General features: G+C 38.2%; 2 protein-coding genes across 14 annotated transcripts in view; one reads left to right on the forward strand and one right to left on the reverse strand.

Moving 5' to 3' along the window:
• Positions 1-2,954: 2,954 nt before the first annotated feature.
• On the forward strand, positions 2,955-8,739 carry LOC116041601 (parapinopsin-like). Its single transcript, XM_031287578.2, has 4 exons — positions 2,955-3,490; positions 3,722-4,050; positions 7,132-7,374; positions 8,263-8,739. The coding sequence occupies exons 1-4, from the start codon at positions 3,163-3,165 to the stop codon at positions 8,377-8,379; spliced, it is 1,017 nt and encodes a 338-aa protein (XP_031143438.1). The 5' UTR covers positions 2,955-3,162; the 3' UTR covers positions 8,380-8,739.
• A 476-nt stretch (positions 8,740-9,215) lies between these two features.
• Positions 9,216-13,067, reverse strand: part of cacna1da (calcium channel, voltage-dependent, L type, alpha 1D subunit, a) — a 63,158-nt gene continuing 59,306 nt past the window's right edge. For 12 of the 13 annotated variants that reach the window (XM_031287466.2, XM_031287463.2, XM_036001928.1 and 9 more), the window contains 3 exons: positions 12,827-12,933; positions 12,261-12,578; positions 9,216-12,104 (listed from right to left, as the gene is read on the reverse strand). In XM_031287466.2, coding sequence (XP_031143326.1) covers positions 11,799-12,104; positions 12,261-12,578; positions 12,827-12,933 — 731 coding nt within the window. In that variant the 3' untranslated portion in view covers positions 9,216-11,798. The remainder of the gene's footprint in view (positions 12,105-12,260; positions 12,579-12,826; positions 12,934-13,067) is intronic. The other variant, XM_031287467.2, reaches the window with a different exon arrangement.

Raw genomic sequence — 13,067 nt, forward strand, 5'->3', positions numbered from 1 at the left:
GTAACTCAGCATCAATCTGACTAAGTGTTCACATCCCAGTGATCCTGAGTCTAGACTCTCCATTGTGTAAGTAAAAAAGAGCTTAACCAGTTACTTCACCATTGTGAGAATACCAGTGGGGTTAAATTGGATCTCGTTGTCATTTGTAGGACATAAATAGAAAAGGGAAGACCGTCCATTCACATTTGGAGTTAAATCATATTTAATGTTTTCATTCATATTCAATGCAGATGTGTATAACACTGCAGGAGATGGACAACATGACCAAAACACCTCACAATAATTAGGCTATCAATACCAATTTGGTGAAGTTCATATAATGTTCATTCTTTTGCAGAGATACATCAGAGTTATTGATTTTACATGAAACATATTAGATTACATTGTTGTTTAGTAGATTACTTACTGAATGCTGCAATGTTGGTCTATTAATAGTCAGGTGTACAGGCTGTATGCTGGGTTTGATATATGTTTCCATAATTTTAATCCCTGGGCTACCATACCAAACCAAACCAAACCATTATCGACTAAAACATGGTATCTAGTTATGTGGTACATCAGGATGACGTTTTTAAGATCAGATACAAGTTTGTAAAGATGCCTTTAGGCTGTACGACAAAGTAAGTCTTTCCCACACACTGATTTATTCACACAAACAAAAATAATCAAGGCATCTGACTAAATCTGACAAACTAATTTGTAGCTTTTTTTTTTACATAGGTCTATTGTGAAAATACACTTGATTGCATATCATTCTTTATTACTATGATGTTTTAAAAATTCTCTTTCCCCCGTCTAGCTACTCTCATCCTAAAGCTAAGAATAAAAAAAAAAAATTGAAATGCTTCAGTAATAGTGAAGAAAATACGAGTCCACCAAAATAGATTCAAGTATATCAATTATTGAATATTGATCAGTTTGACACCACCCTGTGCCAAACTAAGTTTGTCCTATAGCTGCATATATTATGTTTTATACTTGTCATTGATTTGTGCAGTCCACTGTGCAATGATGTATTACAGCAGGTTTAAATTTCAATTTGTCAGCCATTCCCCATGTTTTTTTTTTTGTTTGTTTTTTTTACACGTTTTACATGTTCTCATCTCTTCGTATCTTGATGACACTCTCTTTATGTGATAGTCAGTCACCTTGTCCACAATGCAGCAGCAAGACTTCTCACTGCTACCAAGAAGGGAGACCACATAACTACATGATCCCTTTTATTTTGTTTGCAACAAGTAGCCTACTTTAATAGTGTAAATGTACTCAAATGATTCTGTAAAGAACTTTGGTCAACATCTATTGTCCTTCTTACATGTGCTCTATAAATAACTTGACCTGACTTGATGCTGATTAAACTTTCTCTGACCCCTGATTTGTGTGAGGAGAGTGAGAGTGAGAGTGAGAGAGAGAGAGAGAGAGAGAGAGAGACAGAGAAAGTGAGAGAGAGAGATGTAGAAAGTGAGAAAAAGAATCAAAAAGAGATCATCAGCCCTCATCAATATTTACACTATACCTGAGCATTTCTTTCTTGTTGTTGGCCTTGCAAGGATGATGATCCTAAAGATGATTCTGGTGAAGAGCACTGCAGAGTCATCCTGTTAACCTGAGGTCAACGCTGTATATGACAACAAATTTAGTTTTATGTCATATTTAATATCTCCAGATCAATACAGTGTAACTTAGAGATTACTTTTTTGATTATAAGAAGAGAAATGCACCATTTTCAATGAGGACTTTCATGCGATCGTAAGGCAAGGCAATTTTATTTGTATAGCACATTTCAGCAGCGGTGCAATTCAAAGTGCTTTACATAAAACATTAAAACACAGTTAAAATTAATACAAATGAATACAAAATTAAAAAATAGTTAATACAAAATTAAAAACAATTAATCGAAAACAGATTAAATACAGGAATAAAAGAATAAAATTCACAGTACAGTGCAGTGCAAAGAATTAAACAAAGTAGGCCTTTTTAGAAATCTTCATCCAGCCTGGAACTACAGTATCTTTGTAAAATAAATCCATAATGATGAATCTATAAATCACGTTACGCTATCTCCGATATTTCCGCAGCGTATCAAGTAAGCATCGTTCCGTTTCTTATGAAGGCTAACATCTGGGCAATTCCAAAGAGGGCTTCCGTGTGATCGTAGCCCTTCTAGAAGCTTAGTAATCTAGCTTGGAACTTCAGTGTCTTTTCGGCGACTTTGCATAATAATTCCAAAACAAGAAATCCACAACTGAATGATTATTTAGTCATCTATTCGAATGAAAAGATTGATTTACTGTTAACGACGGCCATTTTCACTTCCTGAATTCAGTGGGCTGAAAGTGTTGACAAATCAGAGGCTATCTTTCTGACTATTTTCTTCTTCTTTGGCGTTTTATGGCAGCAGCAACTGCAATGGTGTAGATGCTGCCACTTTCCTGTCTGTGTTACTTTGCTGCTACATATTCCAAACATAAAACAAATGAGCCAAAATATTAATATAACAGCATAAATGTAATTAATAATGTGTAGATTCTCATTTGTGCATTTGGATAGTATTGTAGGAGGTGTATTGGATATAAACAACTAGCTTTTATAATAAGAAAGTATGGACGTTTCTAGTAAAAAAAAAAAATCAAAATAGTTTTATATTTGTGTTAGTGTTTATTTTTTTCCCTCTGATTGCCAAGACTTGGGAGAACAATTTTCAAAAGCCAAAAGTCTTGTTTATTATTGTTCTCTGTGTGATTTCAATACATTTCTGTCAGATTCAATTTCCATTCAATTTTTTTCTTTTGTCTTCATAGTCATGTAACAATTTACACATTAATGTGACATCGCTGCAGCATACATATCCTGATTGCACAGGTTGTTCTGAAAAAAAATATGTCTATTGATTGTGCATAACAGGGTTTAGGTTACACAAGCATTATTAGAAAAAATGGCTTAGACCTCAGAGCGTTAAGTGCTTTCACAATCCAGCAAAAGGTGAGCGATCAAGGATCATCATTTAGAGGAATTACTCTTTGTTAAGCCCAGATCTGGAGGACTTATGCTTAGACTGTGGGCATCTAATCTCAGCTGTCACACTCAAGCAGTGAGATATTGAACATCTAGAAGCACCGTGACAAGAAGAAACTACCTGACCACTTCTTTAGCATTGCATCCATGGAACCATCTGGTTTTTTCCAAAATGCTTCCTATGTGGGCCCACATGGGGAACCCCCTCTGTCACGCATTGGATTCATCATTCTCTCCATCATTATGGCTATTTTCACCGGTCCGGCCATCATACTCAACGCTACAGTGATCATTGTATCTCTCATGCACAAGCAGCTGAGGCAGCCGCTCAACTTCGCTCTGGTGAACATGGCTGTGGCTGACCTGGGCACAGCCATGACCGGAGGGGTGCTGTCTGTGGTCAACAACGCCCAGGGGTACTTCTCCCTGGGAAGAACAGGGTGTGTGATGGAGGGCTTTGCAGTGTCCTTGTTTGGTGAGTGAAAAGAGGAGCACAGTTTATTACACATTAACACTCACAGTTTATATTTATTATAGTGCAACATGCAGCCTCTCTTAACAAACATTTAGTTCAACACACAAGGATGGCACAATCATTTCATCCCTGTGTTTACACCTTTACAATATGTATTCTCGATTTAAGTAATAAGCAGGCCCTTCCCTGCTTGTGTTCCCCATGACTTTGCTTTGCCTCACTTGTCCGCAGGCATTACATCTCTGTGCACAGTTGCTCTGATTGCAGTGGAGAGGATGTTTGTTGTATGTAAGCCATTGGGGCATATGGCCTTCCAAAAAAAGCATGCCTTTGGAGGTATTGCCTTGTCCTGGCTGTGGTCCCTGACTTGGAACTTGCCACCCCTGTTTGGCTGGGGCAGGTATGAGCTGGAGGGCGTTGGGACGTCCTGTGCACCAGACTGGCACAACCGAGACCCTAAAAATTTCTCCTACATCCTGGCTTACTTTGCGGTGTGCTTTGCAGTTCCCTTTGCCATTATCTTGACATCCTATGGGAAGCTGATGTGGACATTACACCAGGTGAGCATTTATACATTTGTCTGGCTAAGTATTGTAAATATTTTTGTAGATTTTGAGATACATTATTTAAATATTTCCATATTTCCACACTCAGTAGGTGATTTTAAGTTAGCTAAATGTCCAAAATGCATGCCCCTTGTTAACCAGCCCCCCCCCCAAACCATTTTATCTATCTTGTGACCCTTTGGAGAGGGCCAAAACTCTAGGTTGGGAAGCACTGGACTAACCAGTGTTAGGTTGTCACAAGCAGAACCTCTTAAAATGCTGTTTTCATAGGCAAACTAAAAGATGCATATTAGCAAAAAAGAGACAAAAGGCAAATAAATATCAGAATCTTGTACCTAATAACATTTTGTGACAACATATAGAATATCTCTTTACGAATATTCTTTCGTCATGTAATATAACTATACAATATTAATCAGGATATTCTAACATCTTAAAATAACCTGCATGCTAGTGCATTTCTCACAAATGCGTTTGTCACTTCAAAGTACATATCTCAAGTTGAATGATGCTATAATTAGGACAGTTAGTTCTTGCATAATCTGGTACAAACAGAGCCATATATTAGAGAGAGTTTGGCCAACTAGGGAATCAAATGTTCTGCATGTTCTGGACTCCATGTTGGATACCAACATTCATCTAATTCCCATTGACAGGCAGGGAATAGTGGAAACATTTAATAAATTATTTAAAAAATGACATAAATCACTGAAAAAATGCCCAACTGTTGCGCATTTGGCTGCAATGAAAGACCGGGAAGCGGCAAAAGATTTCACAAGTTCCCCCGTGAACCAAAAAGGAAAAAAGTATGGGAGCTGAAGGTGAAAAGAGCAAACTGGAGGGCAAATGACTACTCATTATTGTGTGAGGTAAATGTAAATTTCTCTCTTCGATTTATGATAACAAATTACATAGGAAAATATAGTAATACCATCATTAATGTGTACCATGCTGTCAAAAAAGTTCTAACACTGCTTTAGAAATGAATGAAGTTTGAAGTTAGCCATGCCTTATGCTAGCGTTAGCTTTTTCGCTAGCACTCCATGTACCTAAATGCTTGTGATCTTGCCATAGTCATGACTTGAATTTAAGTTAGTCAGATGTAATATACTGTGACCACGCAGGCATTTCATTTATGTTGATTTAGATCACCAAATATTATTAATACATAACTTTGCCTCTGTTACTACTAAGTTATTATTGCTAGCGCGATAACGTTCAGGGCTGTAGTACCGGACTGTTTTTCTATGGTCTCGGACTCGCTGGTATTTGGACTTGGACTTGTCTCGGTCTCTGCCACTGCATGGTCTTGCCAAATATGGCTTTTGGTCTTGACCGAGTCCAGGTGTCTTTATTATGTTTATAATAATACTGAAGGGAAAGTGAAACACAGCTTGGACGTTGTTCGGCTTTTCGCAAGTTTAGACAGCTAGCTAACACTACGCTGACATTTGCTAAGGTTAGTGCAACAACATTAGCCTAGCCTGCTAGGTAAATATTCAAGGGGGTAAGTCTCTCTCCACAACCCGTACCTCCTATGGCGCCATTTTGATGCTAACAAGCCATCACCCGCCGTTTTTATTTAACCTTTATTTAACCAGGTAGGCCATTGAGAACAGGTTCTTATTTGCAACGGCGACCTGGCCAAGAAAAGCGTAAGCGTACAAGACAACATACAGTTTCACATTCAATATAGTACAAGAAAACAGAGTGCAATAGGCTACAAAGGTAAAGATTAAGTAGGCAGTTCAAAGCCGGCGCAAAGTGAGGTGTAAGTAAGTACGTCGATGTAAATGCGAAGGTGGAAAAGTAATAACATAATATACATGAATAGACAGTCTATAACATTGCTGAGATGTAGTAGAGTCAGAATAGAGTTAGTGCAAATTAAATTGTGGTTATAACGCAGTATATATAAATAGATAGTCTATATGAATGCGAAGTAGTGAAGTCAATATACAGATAGTGCAAGATGTAATTTAGTTAGTGATGTGGGTCAGTAATAACACAGTGAATATGAACAGTCAGTTTGTCTAAATGCAGAATATAGTAAAGAGTCAATATATCATTATACCGCAAATATTTGTCTAGGTAGTGAGGTAGAATCAGAAATAACACAACGCACTGTATGAATAATAAAATGCTGAGATTCGAGTTAGTGCTCCGCGAAAGGAACTTGTTTTAGTACAGGGGTGGCCAACCAGTTAGGTATAAAGAGCCACAAAAAAAAACGCATCATAGCAAAAAGCCACACAACACATGCACGTCCACACTACAACAGCAACAGTGTCTTCCAGATCTAATGACATAATACATAGCAGTTTTCATATTTTTTTTTTCTCACTTAGATTGACTCAGTGGGAAACCTGACAGTCTTTGTTATCCACAATCCTTTTCAGGTCTTGCTTGAACTCGGTTGTGGCCACTCGAAGCAACTCTCTCACTCATTTGTCACTAAAGGGGCTTTCAAACAATCAGATTCAGTAGTGAAAGGGTTAACGAGGAAGGTGATCTGTGGCCGCTGTTTTTCCTCAGGTTGCAGAATCTGTCCTCAAAACTCTGCTGCATTATTTTCCATTTTAAAATAATTGGCAAATGTATTGGCAGATGCATTCAAATGTGTTTTTTTTTTTACTTTTCTGAAATACTGTATGTTTCAGAAAAGTTAAAAACAACAATCAACTAATGACACAGCCCCCAGCCACACAGTAAGAGCCTCACAGGAGCAGGCAAAGAGCCGCATACGGCTCAAGAGCCACAGGTTGGCCACCCCTGTTTTAGTAGAACAAAACTCAGATTGGACAGATAGTCTAGCTAGCTGTCTGGATTTACCCTGCAGAGATCTGAGGAGCAGTTAACCATAGTCCTCATAAATCCACCGGAGTTTAAAATGGCAACACAAAGAAAGCCCAAGGTAACAGACATCCGGCCGAAAAGAGGGACATCCAGCGGAATTACCGCAATCCCAGAAGTGGAACGTTGTGGATATAGACTAGGTGTATTGTGACATGCAGCAGTGGCGCCCTGTCATTATCATGGACCCCTAACTATTTTAAACAATATTCTGTGTTACAGGTATCAAAGATGACCTGTTTGGAAGGCGGTGCAGTAGCTAAAGGAGAGATGAAGGTGGCGTACATGGTGGTTCTGATGGTCCTGACATTCCTGATCAGTTGGTTGCCTTATGCCAGCCTGGCCATGCTGGTGGTCTACAACCCTGATGTGGAGATTCACCCGCTGGTAGGCACAGTGCCTGTTTACTTGGCCAAGAGCAGCACTGTGTACAATCCTATCATCTACATCTACCTCAACAAACAGGTAATGTAACACCACAAACGAATACTAATTGAATTTAGCCAAATGTGATGGACAAAATGTAGGGGAAAAGCTTACTGTGAATCACCTCTCAAATACTTTACGTCAGCACCATCTGGTGGTATTGATGGACAGTATACCTTGTCTTTGGATATTGGGGGACATAACTACATAACTACATTTAATGTAATAACTCTTTCTGTTTTATTCTAAATATTATCATTTTAATGGGTGCATTTCATAAATTCCACATATAAAAATCAAGATTTCTTTTCAGTGCCTTTTTTAATAGAATTTCTTCATTCCTAAAAACAAACAAAGAGCTTATGGATATTATTGTATCATAAAACATTATTGTATTATGAAAAAGTCCCCTGAACACCTTTCTTTTATTCCCCCTATTTAGCATTCATAAACACTATATACACAGTTAATAAATGGTGTATAACACACTATAATGTAGTTGTAAGCAGATGTAAGGACATTTTAAGTGTTTATTATTATACTGTTTGTGTCAACAATTATAACTTCTCTTATAAAGACTTATTTTTATATTAATAAAAAAACACTTATTTCTGATCACAACCACATTATGTTGCGTTATGAACTATTTATCAAATGTTTATATACTGCCTATAAATGCTAAATAAGGGGAGTTAAAGAAAAGTGTTACTGTTTTTGAAGTTATTGTATATTTAACACTATTGTTGAATATTAGTTACATGTTATTACATAGCATACTGTATATCATGTATATGATTTGGATTGATGTTTGTACTGTATGCACAAAACTGCATCTTGTACTAGCTGCTGAATGTTGAATGTACATAAAAAAAAGACAGTATGCATCTTTTTGGCTTAACTTTTTATGACTCATTTTGTTTTCTATAGTTTCGTAAATACACAGTGCCCTTCCTACTGTGTGGGAGAGAGCCCTCGATGGACGATGATAATTCAGAGGGGGCAACGACTGTCGAGATTTCAACCAGCAAAGTGTCTCCCACCTGAAATTACACACACCTACAACTATCTATTAAAATGTTTTTGGTTTAAATGTTTAAAACACAGTTTACACATCCTTTTGGTCACCTGCTACACACACATAGTGGAACCATGACTACCGTGTTTGAATGTTTGTGTTTGGGTGTTTTGCTGTGCATTGTTTTGTGTTTTTATTTTTTATTTTGTTAATTCAGTTTTTTTGGCTTCGGTACCTGAGCTCTTTGATTAGAGATGAGCTCAAAAACACCAGGGATACAACTCCAGCGAATTTCATTTAACACTTTGCTTTATTGTTTATTCCCTTCTAATATGTTTATTGTACAAACTTAATTTGGCAATAAATCTTATTCAACTTCAGATTTTAAACTGTGATTAACTGTGATTTTATAGTAGGTATGAAGATTTTTTTTGTACAAACTTGGTTGTGATGAAAACAGTGTTCTCTAAAAAGGGCAGAATAAAAATAAATGAGAACAGTAATTCAGCATAAGTTTATTCAATGATGATCAATAGAAAATAAAATATCAGTATTGATTCAATAAAGTCAAGGCCAAAATAAAATGAAAAATACAAAAAATGTATTGATAAAAAACCTAGAAGGTTATGGTAAAGCATTTGCTACTAAGATAAATAATGTTTACGGAATAAAAACATTAAGGAGCAAATATCAAGACTTTAAAGTAGAGAACATTACCATGGGTCTTTCCATACTTTTGTACATATTTTACATTATCTTCTATTTTAATACAGCTTTCAGAACATTAATAGTTGTAATAGTAATTATAATCATAACAATATGAGGAAAACTAATAGAAACGTTCAAATCAATATGTGTTTCTCTGTAAACTGGTACTTTACCATTTTATTTTTTCCCTACCTGCGAACAGAGAAGCAGTGCACCTTGAAAATATTTTTGAATACTCTTTCATTCCCAGCATTGTAAGGTGAGGTGTAAATGACAAATATAGATTCCACTAAACCATACACACAGTCACAAAAAGTACAAAATTGTCTCACCTTAATACATAAATCTGTTTAGAAAAAGGAGAAACAAAAGCACTATACAGTTACTTGTGCAAAGACAAACAGCTATGTGCTAATATTTAAATACCATTGGTATAGACTAAACCAAATCATTATTTTCTTTTTTCAGGAATCCCTGACATGAGGTAAAAGTAAGTTCTTTTCATCTTTAGTTTAACACAACTTTTAAAAGTGTTTACAAAATAATGCATATCTTCAGTTCATCAGTACTGTAATTGCTACGAATAGTACAATGTGCCTGTTATGTGCATTGGTCCTTTTATATGACAGTTGTCAACAAAAGGACTAGAACACTTTTTTTTTTTTTTTTACTCACAAACAATTCAAAGAGCCCTTTCAATGTGCACACAAAATGTAAAACCTACATTTTCATGACAGTATTCGGTTGAATTAGAATACAGTACGCACTCACCTACAAATCAAACACTCATGAACGACACATTTACCCTAAATATCCTTGGTGCTAATTCAAACTCTCCATGGTAATGCCTGAAAAAGCCCACTTCAGTTTATTTAGTTCAGTATCTGTTTTGTAATAGATCAGTAGATGATAATTGATAAAAACTAAGAGATATTCTGTTTTGTCATGTGTTCCAACTTGTGGGCTTCAGTTGCTCATTTTATGCATCCAGCGTGAGTTTTCCCCTACTGTTCTCATTAATACATATGCTTAGGGAAAAAAAACACAAAGACCAGGTTCAATCTCTTTCAAAGACTCCACTGTGGGACACTGTGACTGACAGGTAAGATGAGAATGATATGTTGTCACCGTTGCCTAACGAGGTATAGTGTATGCAGGAACCAGGCAGGCTGAGAGAGAAAGGGGCGGGGGGTTAGTATTGCTTAGCCTCTCTCCAGCATCCTGACACCAGGACACCCTCTGTCCTTCCACCTGCAACACATGTTGGACTGTTTTTGACCTTTGGATGTGTGCATGTGTCTCCTGCCACCACAGGCTGTGAGGCCTCACACACTACATGAAGGCTAAGATGTGATTGCCAAGATTCAGTACAAAGGTTTAATTGAATTATTACACCATCAACAAAGAGTATGTCATGGAAGATCCCAGCACAAGCTATGAGAAATATTAATTTATCCCTGTTATTACCATCATATCATTTTTCGTTCTTTCAACAGCAAAAAGGCATTTCAGTAGGGGCTGACAAAACCTAGGTTTTACTCTGAAACCAACTAAAAAAGCAGCATTGTTAATGCACTATGCATTTTAAATTCCTGTGCATGCCCTGCACAAAATATGCAAACAAATGTGTTCATCACATCTGTATAAAATGTTAGCGCTGGATCCTAAAAATGCTCCTTTAAAGGGGGCTTAACCTTATGCAACTGGTGTTGGTTTAATGAAGTAACACGTGTACTCTAAGCTAAGAAATCAAAGCCATTTGCATATCTTGTGCAGTAGTGTTGTCATAAGCAGAACCTCTTAAAAATGCTGTTTTCATAGGCAAACTAAATGGTGCATATTAGCAAAAAAGAAACAAAAGGCAAATCAGAATATTGTACCTAATAAAATAATACAAGTCTGCTTTTATAGCATACCAGGCGTCACAAGGGTCCATATTGCTGATCTTTTAAATGATACATAATTACAAAATATAGAATATCTCTTTACAAAGTTTCTTTTGTTATATAATACAATTTACAGCATATCAACTATGAAATATTAATCAGGATATTCTAAAATTTTAAAATAACCTGCCTGCTAGTGCATTCATCACAAATGCGTTTGTCGCTTCAAAAGTACATATCTCAAGTTGAATGATGCTATAAGTAGGACAGTTAGTTCCTGCATAATCTGGTACAACTCTACTGGTGTACTTCACTTTTTGACTCAGCTGTAGCGATCATTAAACGGTCTGCTCTAACAACAAAGGGATCAAGTCATACTAACAAATACGGGAGGAGATATGCCTTTCTATGCTTGCATTGAAAACTTGCATGATATGCCAAACCTTAATAAAATGACCGAGGTAATGACATCGTACATCTGATTGTCATCACCCTTAGAGACCCACCCTAGAGAGTATCTCACACTTTTGCCAATTGGTCCATCTTTTACTGGCATCAATGTCCTCATCTCTGACTGGCTGCATGCTGAACTTGTACGTCACCTCCAGCTTAAGGCCTTTGACAGGAGGTTTGCAGTCAGTCCCTCTGTGCTCAGCAGGGATGGTATCTGGCTCTGTGTCGTGACCTCCTTAGCCGGCAGGTGGAGAACAATTAAATGAACGGGACTAATGTGTCTCTTGTCTATATGCCTATTTATCTTGAATGTAAAAGGCACTTCTTTTGGTCGAGCCAACAGATGCATTTCTATTTAATATTTTCACTGATTGTAGTCTGACAGATTTCTTCAGCCACTGCTATAAAGTCGTGATGCAGATCATCTCGTCTGCCAGGTCCTCCTCATAAGGAGCTCTCGGTTCTGTCTCTGGCTCCTCGTCGCTGTAGCTGGCTGCAGTGTCCTGCAGTTCATAGTCCCTTGAAGTCAGAAGGGGGAACACGTTGACCCCGTTGACGCTCGGGGCCATCCCTCCATTCAGCAGGTGGCTGGCTGCACTCTCCATCTCATCTATTGTCATCTCACATGCATCTGCTATTTCGTGCTTTGTGGCAGCGACGAACTTGGGATCCTTGGCATATCTCCCAAGGCCTTCTGATATCAACACCTGCTTGACAGAATGAGAGGAAAGAATAAGTTACTGTAGATTTTTTAGATACTGTAGATCTTGTTTTTCTCGTCTTATTATTTTGTTTTGACAATCAAATGATTTGGTCACGCACACCTCTCCTCTCCCTACTTCCTGACCAAGCCTCAAACTCACCGCTTCCACAAGGCTGGTGGCGCTGCCTCTCTTCTGGTGGTACTGGTTGTGGTACTCAGGTGGCACCTGCAGGTGGACAGGTGAGTACATCCTCTGGGAGAACTCTGGGTCATCTGTGTACCAGGAGCTCTTGCGCAGAGACACGTGGCTGCTAGCAGCACTCTCCCTGTGCGGGTGGTCCACACGGATGAGAGGGGTGTAGTATGGTGACTGGTCTTTACTGGCCGGAGTGGCGGGGGGAGTGGCCCAGGAGCGGGTGGAGCGGGTCGGGGAGAGGCGGTGGGCTCTGCTGGAGTCCAGGCCTGCTACAGCCATTACCTTATGGTTCAGGAGAGACACAAGATACAAACTGTATACACTTTGTAGCACAGTGTAAGTTGTACAACTACTGCTATTACAGGAGGATGTGTGCACAATGTACCTTGCTTCAACAAATATACGGGTTTTATATCAATAAATTTAGAGACTGAGGGAAATAATACATTCCAAACATGTCCAAAACGTGACGCAGTGTTCAAAACAGTGTAAGTGAGCAAATTGTGCCGTGAGACATGTGCCAGTGTTACCTGGTGCTGCATAAGGTGCAGTGGTAGAGCAGTACGCTGATGTGGAAGCTCGTCCTGGCTACCTTGTCTGCGCAGACACTCAAAGTTGAAGGATGGCCTCCTGTTACCTGAACGAGTCAGGAGTGGACCAGTGAGTGACCTCATGCAGGAAGCTTTGACAGCATGCAAACACTCAAGGAATATGAAACTGGGTGAGTGGGTAAATCTGTGCCGAATTCACATTTTACAGTTACAATTAAAT

Source organism: Sander lucioperca, chromosome 6 (assembly GCF_008315115.2).
Source record: "Sander lucioperca isolate FBNREF2018 chromosome 6, SLUC_FBN_1.2, whole genome shotgun sequence".
In the NCBI taxonomy this organism is placed as follows: domain Eukaryota; kingdom Metazoa; phylum Chordata; class Actinopteri; order Perciformes; family Percidae; genus Sander; species Sander lucioperca.

Bases quoted from the DNA above. Each gene is read 5' to 3' on its own strand.
- LOC116041601 (XM_031287578.2), top strand. From the start codon at position 3,163: ATGGAACCATCTGGTTTTTTCCAAAATGCTTCCTATGTGGGCCCACAT. The intron at 3,491-3,721 runs GTGAGTGAAAAG...ACTTGTCCGCAG, and splicing joins CTTTGCAGTGTCCTTGTTTG to GCATTACATCTCTGTGCACA. The intron at 7,375-8,262 runs GTAATGTAACAC...TGTTTTCTATAG, and splicing joins ACATCTACCTCAACAAACAG to TTTCGTAAATACACAGTGCC.